Source organism: Nuphar pumila, chromosome 1 (genome assembly GCF_984573655.1).
Source record: "Nuphar pumila chromosome 1, dmNupPumi1.hap1.1, whole genome shotgun sequence".
Taxonomy (NCBI): Eukaryota; Viridiplantae; Streptophyta; class Magnoliopsida; order Nymphaeales; family Nymphaeaceae; genus Nuphar; species Nuphar pumila.
The window spans coordinates 14,487,137-14,504,473 of record NC_143249.1 but is presented as its reverse complement, the minus strand read 5'-3'; the positions used below and the strand labels follow the sequence as shown (position 1 = coordinate 14,504,473).

Sequence of the window (17,337 nt, the reverse complement as noted above, 5' to 3'; positions counted from 1 at the left end):
ATATGTTTGCTGCGTTCATGAAATGTTCGGTTGCTGGCAATGTAGATTGCACTCTTGTTGTCACAGCACATGCGTGAGACTTTTGTCACTTTAACTACCATATCAGCCATCAGTCTTTTGAGCCTGACTACCTCCATCGTTGTGGTGGTCATGGCTCGATGTTCAACTTCGGTTGACGAAAGATAAACCTTCTGCTGCTTTTTGTACTGTCATGAAATCAATGATTCTCCTATGAAAACACAAAAACCAGTTGTTGAGTGTTTGTTATTGGGATTACATCACCAGTCAACATCAATATAAGCACTCAAATCTAATGAAGATGAAGCAGACAAGAAGAAGCCTTGAAAAAGAGAAGACTTAACATATCTAATAATACGCAGAACTGGTCACATGTGAACAAAAGTTAGAGCGTGCTGAAATTAACTAGCTGTATGTATGCGTGCTATATCAGGTCTAGTAATTGAGAAATAGGAAACTGCTCCAATAAGCTGTTTGTAAAGAGTGAGATCTTCAAAAGGTTCTCCATCATCAATTCATATTTTGGTGTTGACAACCTCTGGGGTATCAACTCTTTTATCATCTGTGATTCCGGACCTGAAAACAATATCAAAAGCAAACTTAGATTGAGATAATAAGTAACCTCAAGGGGAATAAACAATTTCAATTCTTAAAAAATTATCTCAATAAACCTAGATCAGTCATTTAAAAATGCTTTTTAAGAAGTTTTTTAATGTTTTCAACTCACAGTTTGTCTCCTTCGGTGATGGTCATGTCATTCACATAAAGAAGAATAATAATAATCCCTGCATAAAAAATCTTAACAAACAAAGCAATGTCAGTCAAAAATATTTTTACCATGTCCAATATCGAGTATAACATGACAAACTGTCATACCAGTTATTTGGTGCCTATTTAAGACCATAAGGAACTTTTTCTAAATGAAGAGCTTTACCTTTAAGAATATTTTTACCAGGTGATGCCTTCATATATACTTCTTCGACTAGGTTTCCATTGAAAAAAGCATTTTTGATATTCATTTAAAATATAGGTCGTTTTCTAACAAAAGCTAAGGCTATTAAGATTTTAAGTGTAGTCATCCTGACAACTAGAGCAAAAGTGTCTTCATAATCTGGGTCATACTCTTGGGAATATCGCTTGGCCACTAATTTGACCTTATGTCTTTAAAAGTTTCATCACTCTTTGTTTTAATCTTATAAACCCACCTACAACCTATAGGTTTCTTTCCTTGTAAAATATCTTGAATAGTCCAAGTGTTAGCCTTTCCTAAGACTTTTAATTTTGCCCTCATGACTTATACCCATTCAATATGTTCTTTGGCTTGAGCATATGATGAATGTTCTATATACGAGTGTATTAATGCAATAAATGCCTTATATTTGGGAAAAAAGATTTGTAGGACACAAATTTATCAGGAGGTTTAGTGACTCTAGATGACCTTTTTTGTACTTTTGAATATTTTTATAGTGCACATGGAATATTGGATTCCCTACGTTTGGAGTATTGCAAACAATTGGTGTTCCTATGGGTTTGCTCTTCATTAATTATATTATGTTCGATATCTATAATATCTTGACCATCATCAAGGTCACATTCATAATCACAACTATCAAACTTTGAAGTCAATTTTATGAGAAAGGAATACTCAGTTACTTCCTTGGCCTTTTCAAAATAAAAAACTTTCCTTCTCCAAGAAGGATCCATTTCTTGACACATGTAATTTTTCATTTTTAATATCAAAACACCTATAGCCTTTTTTGGTTATCTGTATAACATAGGAAAGCACAAGGAATGACACAGGGAGAAAGTTTATCATTCTTGTTTGTCAAGACAAAATATTTGCATAAAAAAAACTCTTAATCTAGAGTAATCAGGAGTTAATTTAACAAGTTTTTCAATTCGGGTTGTATTTTTCAAAGAAGCTGACATTCAGTTAATGAGTTAGTTAGCAGTTAGGGCTGCTTTATCCCAAAATTCTTTTGGTATTTGGTTTGCTATCAATAAGGTCATAATATTTTCCATAATGTGTTTGTGTTTTCGCTCAGCCAAATCATTTTGTTGTGGTGTGGTAGGGCAAGATCTTTGATGTGTGATGTCATGTAAATTGAGATAATCCTTAAATTCTTTTAACAAAAATCTCCCCTTGAGTTGGTGCGAAAGATGAAAATATCATTTTGAAATTTATGTTTAACCATTTTGTGAAATGTTTAAAAATGCAAAAAGACTTTCAATTTATGTTTAAGAAAATAGATCCAAGTATGCTTAGAGAAGTCATCAATAAAAATTACATAATATGTGTATCCACCTTTTGATACAATTGGTGTTGGACCTCAAACATTCGAATGTATTAATTCAAGTGGCTTAGATGAAACAAAAGTTAAGTTCTAGCATGAAATGGTAATCTCTTCATTTTACCAAAAATATAATCTTTACAAGCAAAATTTTCAGAATTACAATTTTTTTATAAATTTGGAAAATATTGGATTTTGAATATATGCAAGTCTTTTGTACCATAGATCCAAGTCCAATTTTTGAATACTATAACAAAAAATATTCTTTGGTAATTCTAAAGAATCCATATAGTAGAGTTCTCCTTCTCTATGACCTTCCCCAATCAACTTCCCTGACTGACGATCCTGTAGCCAACAACCATGAGAAGAGAGGAGCTGTTATACCCATAATCAGATATTTGAGAGACAAACAAAATATTTAAATTTATTTTGGGAATATATCTAACTTTTGGGATAAAGATATTTTTTTGAGTTTTGAGAATTTTTGATTTTTTTTATTCTTTTTATTTCAAGAGATGTACCATTGGTTGTGAAAACATTTGACATACTTGAGTTGTTATGACATTCAGACAAACTATTACTAGTTGGGGTCATATGAAAAGAAGCACTAGTCAAGAAGCCAAGGAGAGTTACCGAGATCGGAAATGATGAAACGACTGTTCCGGTTAAGGCTTCAACTGAGGAAGATGCTTCTTTGAGAAGAGGTTGAAGAATTTCCATTAATTGCGCTATATATACATGTGTATCTTGATTGCCTTGGCCTTTTGCTTCGACTGATGCAACTTTCTTTTCATCTCTTTTTTTTAATTTGGGCATTGAGACATATAATGTTTCGGTTCATGACAATGGTGACAAATCACTCTCTTTTTGTCATAATCATTGCCTTGTCTACCGAAATGATGCGGTCTATAAGTGCACATATTATTTTTCGGTTTAGATACGACTAGAATGAAATCTTCTTCATTCTTTGGAGTATGCTTTTTTATCCTATTCTCCTCCATAGTTAATTCCTCAATAGTGTCAACAATAGAGGGAACTTTTCCTCTATGTAGAAGGGTCAATTTTGTTGTTTCAAATTTCGGCCTTAAACCATTTACAAATTGATAAAAATGTTCTATATTGAGTTGTTTTTGGCGAAGCTCGATATCTTCGGGACAATGTCACTTTGGCTCAAAAGGAGTCAACTCTTCCCAAAGTTCGGACAATTCATTATAGTATTCTCTAATACTTTTGTCCCTTTGGGTCATAGTTCGCACATTGTCTTGTAAATTGCACACATGTATAATATCTTTAAGGGAATACATATTTCTAAGGTATTCCTTAGCCTTATTGGCATGCTCAAACTTTGTAAGACTAGAGCATTTCTTGATATCAACACTATTAATTTGTCTTTTCATTTTTTCTCATATGTAGCTAATACCTTGGTTTTTTCTCCTTTCGGGGGGAGGTACCTCTTTCTCATTTTCAATTTTTGTGAGAATCAGTTTTGGTTCCGAATCGTAACTATCTACTAATCCCCACGATCCCTTCCCCCAAATGTGGTGCTTCATAATTGAAGCCCACATCACATAATTAATATCATTTAGTTTTACAGGCATGACAGTGACTTTATCATTGTCATCCATTCTTACAAGGGTGAGGGAGAGAGAAAAGAGATGAGAGAGAAAAAGAAAGAAGAGGAAAATATGAGGGAAAGGAGAAAGAGCAAGAACACAATCACGATTCTACGATCTTTGAGTAGTCAACGATCTTTTGAACCACTTCTTTTTTGAACTATGTAAGAACAAGAATACTTGAATCACGAATAAGGAGACAAATCAACTTCTTGCTAAAATGGCATGAAAAACAAGGCTGCAACTTTCCAAGATCTAGAAGCTTCCAAGCTCTAGAAGCTTCCAAGCTCTGATACCATGTAATAAAATGAAGATCTTCACAAAAGCACAAATGCTAACAAGTGTCTATTAAAGACACCTTAATGATAACCCACAAAATGCCACAAATGAGAGAACTCAAGAAGAAAAATAGTAAATTTATTTCATTCACATAAAATGCTTAAAAAGCATTCTTACAATGAGAGGGGAGTTACCCCTATTTATACACTTAAGAGAGAGGGAGAGAAATGCCTTATAAGAGTCTCTAAAGGAGTCGTTGGAGCTAGTCCGACGGATCTATTTGTAGCCGTTGGACTAGCTCTAACGACTCTTCAAACTAGTCAACATGAAAATGTTGACTAGTTTGAGTTTCATGTTGACTAGTTTGAGTCTAGTTAACAAAGAACTAGACATCCTAAAAAGATAGAAAAATAAATAAAGAAAAGGAAAAATATAAATAATATATAACTATATAAGTAATATATAAATATATGTATTATTATAATTATATATACCTATACATTTATGTATATAGGGGTGGCAATCGTGTCGGGTCAGCGGGTTGGCGGGTCAGAACACCTCAACACGAACCCGACCCGTTTATTAAACGGGTCGGATGTGGCAAACACGAACATGACCCATTTATTAAACGGGTAACCCGACCCGACACGGTTAACCCATTTAATAAACGGGTCGGATCGACCGGACACGATTACACGACATGGCGACCCGTTTATTAAACGGGTCAACCCGATAACCTGATAACACGATAACACGGGTTGCGGGTTGACGGGTTGTGGGTTGACGGGTTGCGGGTTGACGGGTTCGTGTAAACGGGTTGCGGGTTCGTGTAAACAGGTTGACCCACCCGCCTAACCCGTTTATTAAACGGGTCAGCCGGGTTGGCAGGTTGGCATACCCCTAACACGAACCCGACCCGTTTAATAAATGGGTTAGGCGGGTCGACCCGTTTACGACACGAACCCGTTTAAGCCAAACCCGAACCCGGCTAAGAAGCGGGTTGGTGGGTCGGGTTGGCGGGTCATGTCAGATTTTGCCACCCCCTATATGTATATACACTTTTTAACATTTAATGCATAAATAAGCAATTGTAAGCTGGTATAAAATTACTAAATCATGGTGAGGTAATCTAATACAAATCTGTCTATACTTGCAAAGTTATTGGGTCATTCTATCCTTAACTAGAGCTTATATTATCCAATCGAGATTTTCAATTCAAGTAAAATGTGGTCTAATGATTTTAATTCTTGGCTATTCCTAGAATGATAATTGGAAATAGAAACTATGATTAACTTTTGGTTAAATGATTATGAAGGAAAACCAACGTGATAAATTTTTTTCTCCGATTAAGCAAGCTGGGAAATAACTCCATGGGTTTGAAACCCGATAACTCTCCATCATGATACTGCTATGTATCATGAATTTACTGTTCAAAAGGTGAGACTAGAAATTAGTGCACAAATCTTCAAATAGGAGCATAGATGGTCTGGGCTTGAGTCTGTCCTAGTTGATCAGGATCTAATAATATTGCTCATGCTGTTACTTCTTCATGGATATGTTTTGTTATTTGAATTTGGTTTCCATATCTAGAAAGGAAACTCAAACCTGACCAACTGACTTTTTTTATATGCAAGTCTCCACTTGCAGGTGTGCATTGGCCATACACAAATTAGTTAAGGTCTGAATAGGACTTGGATTTACCGGTCCTTACAAGCTAACCTTATCTGATGTAGACTGTCCATTTATCCTTTCTGTAGGATCTGGCTTTGGTTCTGATCTGACCAACTACATTCTTACTTTTATGTGATTGTTTACTTTTTGGAAACAAAAAGGTGCCTTTAGTTTTCTGAGGGAAAGAGCCATGGGTGCATGAATTCTATGTTATTGTTATTGTTCATATGGATCTTTCCCAAACTGATGAACCAAAATATGTCCATTTTGTTGATAATCTTGAATTGATGAATATATATGCATTGGTAATATGTGATATCATACTTTTCTGGGAAGCACACCTAATTGTAGGCAAAGCATATCTGTATGCATTCCCAACCTTTTACATCCTGTCAAAAAGTTAATTTGTCTTTCATCTGATTGTCTTTTCTGAGATTTTTGTCTTGCCGTGGATTTATTCAGGATGGCTCTTGTAATGGCTTGCAACACTATGCAGCCCTGGGAAGAGACAAGGTAATGCATAATTATCTTATAGAACCATTGAAATGCACCTTTCTGAGGTCATTGATGTATTTTTTTTCAAGGTCTCTCATGTATCTGGTGGAATGTGTTCAATTTTTGTTCTTCAATTTCATTGCTTGTGTAATTAGAGGCACATTGCATTCATGTTTTGCAACTTGTTTGATATCTCCACCTGTTGGATAAACAAAAACTAGTTACTTCCTTGCTCAAGGAAATTAATTCCACATGTTTTCCATGCACTAAATAGTAGGTGTAGATATGTTTATTGTGGAATGCTTCAGTTTAACCTTCAAATTAGACAACTACGGTATTCCTTTTGCAATTGTGCAACTCAAAGATGGTGGTTCCTAGTACTTAAAGTAATGCCACTACCCTGTACAGTTTGAATATTATAGTGATGCCATCCAAGGGTGGCCTTCCCCTAGTATATATATATATATATATATATATATATATATATATATATATATATATACATATGGGGTAATGTTTGCTACCCTCGTGGGTAAGGAACCCCCTAGTGAACAAATATAATATTTTCATTTTTTTGCACATCTGAGTCCCTGACCCTCCAGGTGTGATGTACATATTAAGTTTAGTAGAAACTGACTTGGGATCATGTTTTTTTGACATATATGTCAGATTTTATGAGGGTTGAAAAATCAACGGCCTACAATGTACTAAATTTTGAAACCTAAAAAAACATATTTTTATGTCCAAAAACTATGATCCAAGAGTTGATTATTACTATTTTGACCATGCTGAACACATTCATGATGTCATTTGGACAAAGCAAACTCCACCAATGAGTTCAAGCTAGAGGGTTCCTTACCCTCAAGGGTAGCAAATGCTATCCTATATATATATATATATATATATATATATATGCCACCACCCTCTAGTGTCTGAATGCTATAATTATGCCACTCAAGGTTGGTGTCCGTCATGGTACTAATATTGCACTATTTCCGCTCCACAATGTTCTTGCCCTTAGTAAAATCTGAGTTGCTTGTTGCTGTCACAAAATGGTGCAGATTTCAATGCACTCCATGATGATCTCCAAGACTCAAAACATTATACATTTAAACAACAAACTTAAGTAATAAGATACGTATCAAAATGTAAATAAATAATTTCATTCATAATGGACATTAAAAGAAATACAAAATAAAATTACATTCAAGCCTTACTGCAATACACTCAAAGAAAAATAATGCACAATCCTAATACTACCCATCACTCTCTCAACCTTACACATTCACACACCCTTTATTTATAGAGGAGAATGAGAGAAAGAAGTAAAGGAAGTCCTCTCAATAGCCAACAAGGAGAGGAAGCGGATCAGGTCATACTGAACATGAGCGTTTTTGCTCATGCTGACATCGTGGCCATCCGATTTGCATTTTAAAAAGCTCAAAAGTCAACAAAACCACGAGGCATTCATCCAAAATGCAAACAGACGGCCATGATGTCAGCATGAGAAAAAACGCTCATGTTCAGCATGACCTGATCTGCGCCCACAAGGAGAAGCCTCCCAATGGCTAGAATTCTAGCCGTTGGGAGCTAGTCAAACAAGTTTGACTTAGTCCCCAATATATATGTATATCTCTATATATATATTATAATAAATATATATATATACATATTCTACGTATATAGAAATATATATATACGTATACATGTGAACATATACGTATATGCTATACTATGTACATAAGTATGTATATATACAAATAATCAATATACATATACACGTATGTATATACATATATTATACAAAATGATACATTTAACCTTAACAGTTGCTCTATGACTGTCCTTATTTTAGATTCAACATGTTCAGAGTTTTAGTTTTGCCTTTTGTCCTTGCAATACATTGACATGAGAATTGAGATGTTCTTTTTGTTATTTATGAACTCTCTCTCTCTCTCTATATGTGTGTGTGTGTGTGTGTGTGTGTGTGTGTGTGTGTGTGTGTGTGTGCACATACTTCTTTAGGATTCATCTACTAGTTAGTTTGAAAAGTAAATAATTTTTTTGTTAATTAAAGTTGTAATATTATTGTGGTGCTTAAACTTTTGTTTTGTGAGACTGTATCTGATATATTGCATACCACATAATTGTTATATTCAGCTGGGAGCAGCTGCAGTGAACCTGGTTGCTGGGGAGAAGCCGGCGGATGTTTACTCCGGAATTGCTGAAAGGTGTGCAAAATATATATTTTTGTGATCTTTGTTCTGTTCTTTTTTTTATTTCGTTTGATTTTTTCTAATTAGCCTATGTCTGGTTTTGGTGAAAATGAATTCCAATGAAAAATGAGTTCCTTGGAACTTCCCATTCAAATTCTGCAGTGTGTAACTAGAATGGGCACCTACATCTGCTGTTTAATTTCTGCTAACTTGATGGCAAATGGGCTCCTCAGAGCTGGTCCAAGATCATGTTCATGAAAGTATTTTGTGGAGTTCAAAGACAGCTTTCATGTCGTCCTATAACCAAATTGGTTCTTTTTATTTATTTATAGATAGGCTACCCTTGTGGTTCACTTTTATCCATTATTTGTTTTGACTATGTTTACGCAAATGGGGTTCTGTTCATTAAGCCTAATTCACTTATGTGCTGGTAAATTTCTCCTTCATTATTCTTGTATAAATGGTTGCACACAGTTTCTAGTTTGCGTATATTTAAATATTGAGCCCAACTCATGATTTAGTTGTTATTTCACATGAAAGACTACTGCTTATAATTCCCAGATTTGTCTCTACAACTGTAAACACTACATGCTTTTAGATTCCTTCTTACACATATGGCTGGAGCCTGTCCAAATGAACTGTTCTCGTCTGAAGATTACAATTGTCAATATGATTCTTTCACTGGTGCTTTTGCATTTTGGGGATGTGAAGAATGATATGGTTCTCATATTAAGGGTTTTAAAAACCAATTTTGCCTCTTAAGCATCTCTCTCTCTCTTTTCCTTGACAAACATTGTCTGGATTCCTGATTACATGATGATATGGGTTAGCTCATCTTTATAGTGGTTGGTCATTCATAATTTTTTCAGGGTTTGACAGTCAGATTTTTGTGAAGCAGATAACTTTTGCCTGTGCTTGAGATAATAGACGCGTAACACTCTTTTTCTAATATTTGGTTTCCACTGGACTCCTGTCTCATGATCAATTGAATATCTGTCATACTCAGATTTCCTAGTCAACTGTATCATATTGTCTGGGTGAACCCTTATACACAGATAAATGGGATAAGTGGGAACTTGCATTATGTGTTGCAGTAGAAAATTCCCAGCATATCCCATTTATCTAGATAGTGTGCATCCATAACCCCCTTGTAGGAAAAAGAAAGAAAAGAATAATGTCAAATTGGAGTATATAAAATAGGAAGATTCAAAAGTGAAGAAGAAAATGAACAAAGATACACCTGCCAAATTTAAAAAAGATAAAAAACTGAAATATTGGAAATAACAGTGCCTTTAAGCATTTTCTTTTGAGCATCAGAGCAGTTAAATATTGATTCTGAACACTAAAAAGAATGGGAGTTTTATTCCAGTTTCTCATGACACATATATATCAATCTGGTGATATTTCCTCAAAATATAAAAGCCAAATTCTTGTTATATTTGTGGAACCAGTCATTCTTTGGTACCAAGAAAATACACCTTTTTTTATGTGGCAGTTCTAAGAAAATATATCTTCTTAATTCTAGATCAATATTTCATGTCAAAATTGCATCTTAGCAATGCCGATGCATGGTTAAATTAGTCAGAAATTCAGTCTTGACAATATCTCAATGAGGGTTTTTCTTTAGAGACCTGATTTTTATGTTCACATTATTTCACCTGTTGCATCGTAAACAATTTTCCATAGTGTTGCTCCTTTCTCGCTTCCTGAATCCTCTAAAAATTTGAAATAATTTCTTGCGTATTCCAATTCCCATATTGCTTCCTGCTTCTGATTTCTGCTCTAGAAACAGTGTAAATAGCACTAAAAATTCATAACTAAATTTCTCAGAAAATATAGTGATAATGTTGTGATATTTTCATTTTTTCTCTATTGTTTTTTTAAATGTAATGCTTCCATACTATCACTGGTACTAGTGAATTTGGGTTAAAGTCAGCACTCGTGTGAAATTTGAAGAGTGTATTCTGGAAATAGTTCATAGATTGAGCACAGTATTTAGCCAACTCTTTTATTTTTTCCATTTTTTTTAAGACTTGCCTAAATGAAAATTGGATTAATCCAGAGTAATTAATGTGGTTAAAGGAGCAGTAATCTATGGTTCTTGTGAGGCAATGCACCATGTAATATTCTCTCCTTTTGCATGCCATATAAGCTGTATGATTTAAAGTGCGGTGATCCTAATTTATACTTAGGTCAGGATAGCTGAGGAATGTTTTTGTTGATAATTTCCCCATTTAATCATTCATGAATCATGATGCTTATCATCTCAAAATATTGACCAGCAAAATTCCTTTTTATTGTAAATCTCTTACTAAGCTTAGTATCTAATAATAAGCTGTTATTTTTATGGTAGAGTTTTTGACATCATGAGAAGGGATTCCCAAAAAGATCCTACAAATAACCCAAGTGCTGCACGTGCAAGGCTTCTGATTGATCAGGTTGGTTTCTATTCTACACACTGTGCTACTATTTAGTATTCTAGGCTCTGTTTGGGAAGTGGCTGTTAGAAAAAAATCAAGAGGAGCCGTAGACGGTTTCTGGAGATGAAGCTTTCTAATTCAACATAGTGTTTGAGAAAGAAAAATTGTTAAAATAGTCGAAACAAGAAGGTATTTCACATCAACCAACTGGTCTCTTTTTCCCACTTTGGTTTCCTTCTTGGGAAGGAGATAATTATCAATTCTTTAACCAAGAAGAATCTGATGGATTTTGGGAACTTTTGATCGCTAGAAGATAACAGCTGGAAGTTCTACTATTTTCCTTTCTCATGACATGTAAAATATGCCCTGTTCATTTTTTGTTTCACAAATGAAGATGGGCAATCAGCATAACCGTGGCTAGTGTTTGAATTGTAATTGGATTTATTTCAATTTTGTTGCTAGATACAACCAAGCATGTAAACAAGAAGTTGTCTTCAAACAAGATAGAGGAACAAAGAGAATTGGTAGCCTGATTCCTTGGAAGAATTATAAGGTTTCCAAACAAGGTCAATTTCCCATCAGTTCTTTCCAAATCCATTTCCCTCCAATTGGTTTCTGCCAAATCCTCTCAACTATCACCTCTGAAACCGAGCCTTAAACAAACTATGGACAGTTCCAGGAGCAACAACTCTGAATTGGTTCACTGTCTTACAGACCGATTCTATGTTAATTAATTCTTTCATCTATTCTCTCACGTCCATCTATATAAATTGCCATTATAAAAGAATGTGAAAGACAAACAATATATGCTATTGTGTCTGTTTTAATCTTTTTGGTAAATTGAATAAGAAGGAAATGTCCTGTTAGTTATTATTAATACTTATTTCTATTATCAGTGTGGAAGGGAAATGTAATCAATAATCAAGTGTGACTTGAGAAATGTTTTCCGTTTTAAAAGGTTCATTTCTCCTTTTTATTCTTGAATATGTGCAACATAGTGGAAGTATTTGATGTACCTTTTTGCTATGTAGGTGGACCGTAAATTAGTTAAGCAGACAGTTATGACATCAGTCTATGGAGTAACCTATATTGGTGCTCGAGACCAGATAAAAAGGAGGCTAAAGGAGCGGGATGCCATTCCAGATGATCAAGTGTTTGGTGCAGCTTGCTATGCAGCTAAAGTAAGGGCATAAATTAAATTTCTATTGACTTAACATTTATAAGTTTGCTTCACAAAAAGAAAAAAAAAACAGAAACAAATTATTGTCAAGTTATACTGTTAAATTTGTCTTTCATCTGCAATGTTCGTAAGGCAAGGAAACAATGTGGAATGATGAACAAATTTTTGTATTGAATAGACAACCTTGACTGCCTTGGAGGAGATGTTTCAAGCTGCACGTGCCATTATGAGCTGGCTGGGGGATTGTGCAAAGGTTTGTGCTTGTTGTCTGTTAATATGGTAATTCCTTGAAAAGTTCATGATTTTTAATTAACATATTATACCCGAATTCTTTGAACTTCTACATTCATCTGCCATCCTATGTCACCTGGGTGCGGGTATGGGTATGGGTACAGAGGGTACGACACAGCAATTCCAAAAAATGTGGGTACGGGGACACAACTAAACATATACTGACAAATATATATTATATATCTAAGATATACTGAAAATATATATTATATATTGAAAATATAATACACAATATAAATATAATATAGGACACGGCAAATGCCGTGTCCAGGACTCCAGGTACCAGTACCCATGTCGAGACGTGTCAACACGGGTATGGCACCCAAGGTGCCATGTCACGGTAACGTAGCTGCCATATGAACTCATACTGCTATTCATCAATTTATGGTCATTGTACGTTAGTGTTTCAGTTTTTGGGTAATTCTAGTCATATATTGGCAACATCATGAATGTTTTTAAGTTTAGAGCGAAAAGGCACAATTTAGAGGGTTGTATTTATGTTGCCTTTGGTTTCTAGATTATCTCACAGGAGCCAGATAACTTGTAGAATGAATATCTTAGGCATTTATCCGTAGTTTATTTTGAGGTGGGAATTTTTGGGCTTCACCATGACTAGGGGTGGGCATCGGGCCGGGTTTCGGACCGGTTCTTAACAGGCTCGGGTTTGAAGAGAAGCTTGTGGCCCGGGCCCATTAGCCCAATGGACCAATGTGAAGCGGGTCGGGTCCGGCCTGGACCGGTCCAAACCCATTTGTAGGTTATTTTTTAATAAAATTAATACATTAATTCTTAAATTACCAAAAAAAATGAATCAAATAGAAAAACATAAAATTAACAACTAGTAATAGTTACCCATTCTTAAATTAACAAAAAATGAATTAAATGTAATAGTTAATTTATAAAATTTTTATATTATTCAAAAATTTAATAAATAACTCGGGCCCATCGGAGCGGGCTCGGTTGCCCGCGGGCCGGGCCGGGTTTCGGCCCAGTACCTAATGGGCCCAGGCCTAAAATCATGGCACAAACCCAGGCCTATGATGGGTCAGCTTGGCCCATTGGGCCGCCGGGCCGGTTTCCCACTCCTAACCATGACTTAGGAAAGGCTTAACCACACATTTATTTCTCTATAAAAAAACTAAAGTAGATAGATGTATTGCAAGCTTGTAATTGTGTGCCCCGTTTTGCAGATTTATGATGCTTTAGTTTTCCTTATCATCAGATTGGGGATCTTCTGTGTGGAAACCTTTTTGGATTTCTTAAATTCTTTTATGTTTTTTTTTCTCGTGAATTCATAGGAAGATTGATACAAAGATTTGAAAAAAGTAAAGCTTCTCTGAAAGGAGCCTTACCTTACTAGGAGCTCAGAAAGTAATTGTGTAGGCAGTGCATGTTTCATTTGATCATGATGTTGCTGAAGTTTCTCTCTGTATTCGATACCTTCAATTGATTTCCAACTATTGAAATATTATGAAAGTTGGAAGGAATAAAAAATGTTTTTTTTTGGAAATATGAAAGTCATTTAGAATGGGACTTGCAGCATGCTTTTTGTGTACCCAAATTTTAGTGGATAATAGCTGGTTCACATAACTGTCTTGATGGCTAACTAGGTTGTATGCATTTATTGATCTACAAACATAAAAAATACAAATGGAAGAATACTGTGATCATTAAGGGTATGCTAAGAAGAATAATGATGTTGAGGAGTAATGCATGAACCAGTCCTGCTTGTTTGCTTGGATTCAATAGCTATTCAAGCCTCTGGTGAGGGCTAGATAAAAAGAAATTTTGAATTCTTATCAAACTATACTCTAACCTTCACCTATTTCTATTCTTGCTTCTAGCTTGCTGAACATCCATTGGCTGATACAAGCAGATGACTGAGTCTGCTCATGAGATGTGGCTATGTTGTAAAATGGCAGTCATGAGCTAGGTGACTAGGGTCTCTCCATATGGAAGCAGGCTAGGTCTGATCTTGATGGCTATGGAGAAAAATGATGAAAACTGTATAATAAAGTTGGTGAAAGGAAAACCAGTAACATCATATAATTGGCTATTAATTGCATAATATACGGGAATATTCATAACCAGACGTATCAAGAAGCATGGAATGATCATAATATGCCTAGGTAGAGATTGGACAAGACTAGGCTAGAGTTGGTATGCTGGGTGGAGACTAGATTAGCTAGTCCTTCACCTAGTTTTCTTGAAACTAGCTGAACAAAGCAGGCTTGACTAGTTGTCATGGGGTTCATCCTGACCAGGTTTCAACTAGGGCACTGCATATCTTATAGTTGAATAAGGAGTGTGGGATAATTGGTAGTTTGAGCAGAAATTACATCTCTCTCTCACTCGTATGTTCGACAATTATTGGGTCCTTCTCAAAGATTAGCATTTGGGATTTCTATTGCTACCCTGAATGTCATTTACAATATGGATGTGGAAAACCTTGATTTATTCTCCTCATTTGAGATCCTTGAGTCCCCTTTATTCCAAGCTAGCACCATGTTAACAGTTTGGAAGTCAGGTTGCTTTGTAGTAGCCAAGATCCTATGTTTGAAGTGGTTGTGGAATCTTCATCAAATGGTGGCTATTTTATTATGCTTGGCAGGTGATTTCTTCAGAAAATGAGCCTGTGAGGTGGACTACTCCCCTTGGGCTTCCGGTTGTGCAACCTTACAAGAAGAAAGGAAGGTGTCTTGTAAGCTCTCTCTCTCTCTCACCCATGTACAAAAAGTCGGTGAACAGTTTCTGCAAGAAGGTTTGTACCTTGCATTCTTAACCAGTTTCTGAAAGAACGAGAAGGTCTGGCTGAATGGAATAAAAGTTGTGTGAAGGATGTGAGGTTTAAAAGCTCTTTTTCTGCTAAAATGTTGCTCTCTTTGGCACTTGCGAGAACTGTTCACTTTCTATTTCACATCATGCATATAGTGTGCTTTCTCCATTTCATAAATTGATGATGAATTGGTGTTGCAGGTAAAAACTTCTCTTCAAGTTTTGGCGTTAAAAAGAGAAACAGATAAGGTCATCACTAGATTCTTCTTTACCTGAGTGTCTAAATGGAGTTCTTTAAATAATATTGATGTCACTCTCATCTTTGTTTGTGATATTGACTACATAATTCTACTACTCAGGTCATGATTAAGAGACAGAGGACTGCTTTCCCCCCAAATTTTGTACATTCCCTCGATGGATCTCACATGATGATGACAGCTGTTGCCTGCAAAAAGGCAGGATTAAAATTTGCAGGTGCATTTTCTTCTTTCATCTATTGACGTTTGGGCTGTTTGAGTTGGACTCTTAGTTTTGTGACTTTGCTTCAGGAGTTCATGATTCATACTGGACACATGCCTGCGATGTGGATGAAATTAACAGAATACTGAGGGAGAAATTTGTGGAACTCTATGAGCAGCCGATACTGGAAAATGTAAGCACAAACTTTTCAGAACCAACTTCCATATATGATTTGTTAAAAGTTGTGAAGGGCAATAAGGCAAAAAATGAGCCAAAATTCCATTTGAAAATGGCCGAGTGTGGGTGAGTTAGCTTCCATCATGTCAACAAACCTTTTAGAGAATGGAGCAAAAAAGACCAGAAGGCCAAGTTTTGAGTTTAAATATATCAAATAGATTAAATGTGTTCTGTGAGTCGATTGTCATCAGCCAAAGTTTTAGAAATGAATTGTTGATTCATTTGTAGAATAAACTGCATTATGTAGTCATTTTCTGCTACTGCATCATGTAGTCATTTTTCTACAACCCAAAATTTTGTGATCAGCTTAGAAAATGTGGATTCCTGTCTTTTCAAATAGCAAGTGTTCGCTCGGAAGATTCTTCTTGTTTATCATGCTGTGTTGCTGAACCATACTCATGCTGATGCAGCTCCTGGAGGGCTTCCAGAAATCATTTCCAAAGTTTAGTTTTCCTCCTCTTCCGGATCGTGGCGATTTTGATCTGAAGGAGGTTTTGCAGTCAACTTATTTTTTCAACTAATTTATATCCACACCAATTCTTTCTCAAGGGTGGCGAGGGGTGGGTACCTGGCTCTGTATGATTGGTCCAATTCTATTTCTGCCGTCACAGTATAAGATGGCAAAATTTCATTCTTTTCTCTAAGGCCTCACCAATGGAGAGATGAGCCTTGCATAGTCTCTGCCACTGCTGGGCATGCTGAAGATGAATGTAAATAGCACCTAGAGACACCTCTTCAAGAAGGTAAAAGACGTCCGTGACTGCAATTGTACATCTGCTCGTATGTCATTGACCAAAGAGGTATGCCTCTGGCATTGTATCTCAATATGGGTTGCCGCACAAACCTTTTTGTGCTTGGTGTCTTCACCTTCCATCTAGTGCCCATTTTTCATTTTGGAGGAAAAAACAAATTGTATGTCAAATAGAGAACATATTACCTACCATAGCTACTGTTTGGAATGGACAGTGCAATAAAGACGTAATGTTGTGTAGTACTGACCGAGTTTCAGTTGTAATGTTATGTTCACCGAGTACTAGCATATTCGCTATTGTTGATTTTCCTTAATGCAATCAGTGGCTTGATTTTCAGCATTCCTGCGAGTAATGCACATCGGCAGGGTTATGTATGTCTGAGAGAGAGAGAGAGAGAGAGAGAGAGAGAGAGAGAGAGAGAGAGAGAGAGAGGTGATCTGAATCATCTACCATAAGTTGCAGCAAAAGACCCTGGATTTGCAGGAAAAAGTCCTTTAAACTTTGTTTTCTTACAGGGAGTTGCGTATCTGGCTAAACTATCATTCAAAATTTCATAGTTTGGTGATGGAAATATCTATCACCAAAGAAAAAAAGAAATTCTGCCTTCTATTAATTTCTTAAAATCATTAAGCAAGAAAGG

The 17,337-nt window shown here is 35.7% G+C and overlaps 1 protein-coding gene across 1 annotated transcript in view; it reads left to right on the top strand.

Moving 5' to 3' along the window:
- LOC149848062 (DNA-directed RNA polymerase 1B, mitochondrial-like) overlaps positions 1–16,939 on the top strand; it is a 39,529-nt gene extending 22,590 nt beyond the window's left edge. Inside the window, exons 10-19 of the mRNA XM_090017242.1 lie at positions 6,335–6,385; positions 8,528–8,598; positions 10,937–11,021; positions 12,035–12,184; positions 12,362–12,436; positions 15,086–15,175; positions 15,451–15,498; positions 15,609–15,723; positions 15,798–15,901; positions 16,356–16,939. Of these exons, the coding sequence (XP_089873368.1) occupies positions 6,335–6,385; positions 8,528–8,598; positions 10,937–11,021; positions 12,035–12,184; positions 12,362–12,436; positions 15,086–15,175; positions 15,451–15,498; positions 15,609–15,723; positions 15,798–15,901; positions 16,356–16,466 (900 nt within the window). The 3' untranslated portion in view covers positions 16,467–16,939. The remainder of the gene's footprint in view (positions 1–6,334; positions 6,386–8,527; positions 8,599–10,936; positions 11,022–12,034; positions 12,185–12,361; positions 12,437–15,085; positions 15,176–15,450; positions 15,499–15,608; positions 15,724–15,797; positions 15,902–16,355) is intronic.
- The last annotated feature ends 398 nt before the right edge of the window (positions 16,940–17,337 follow it).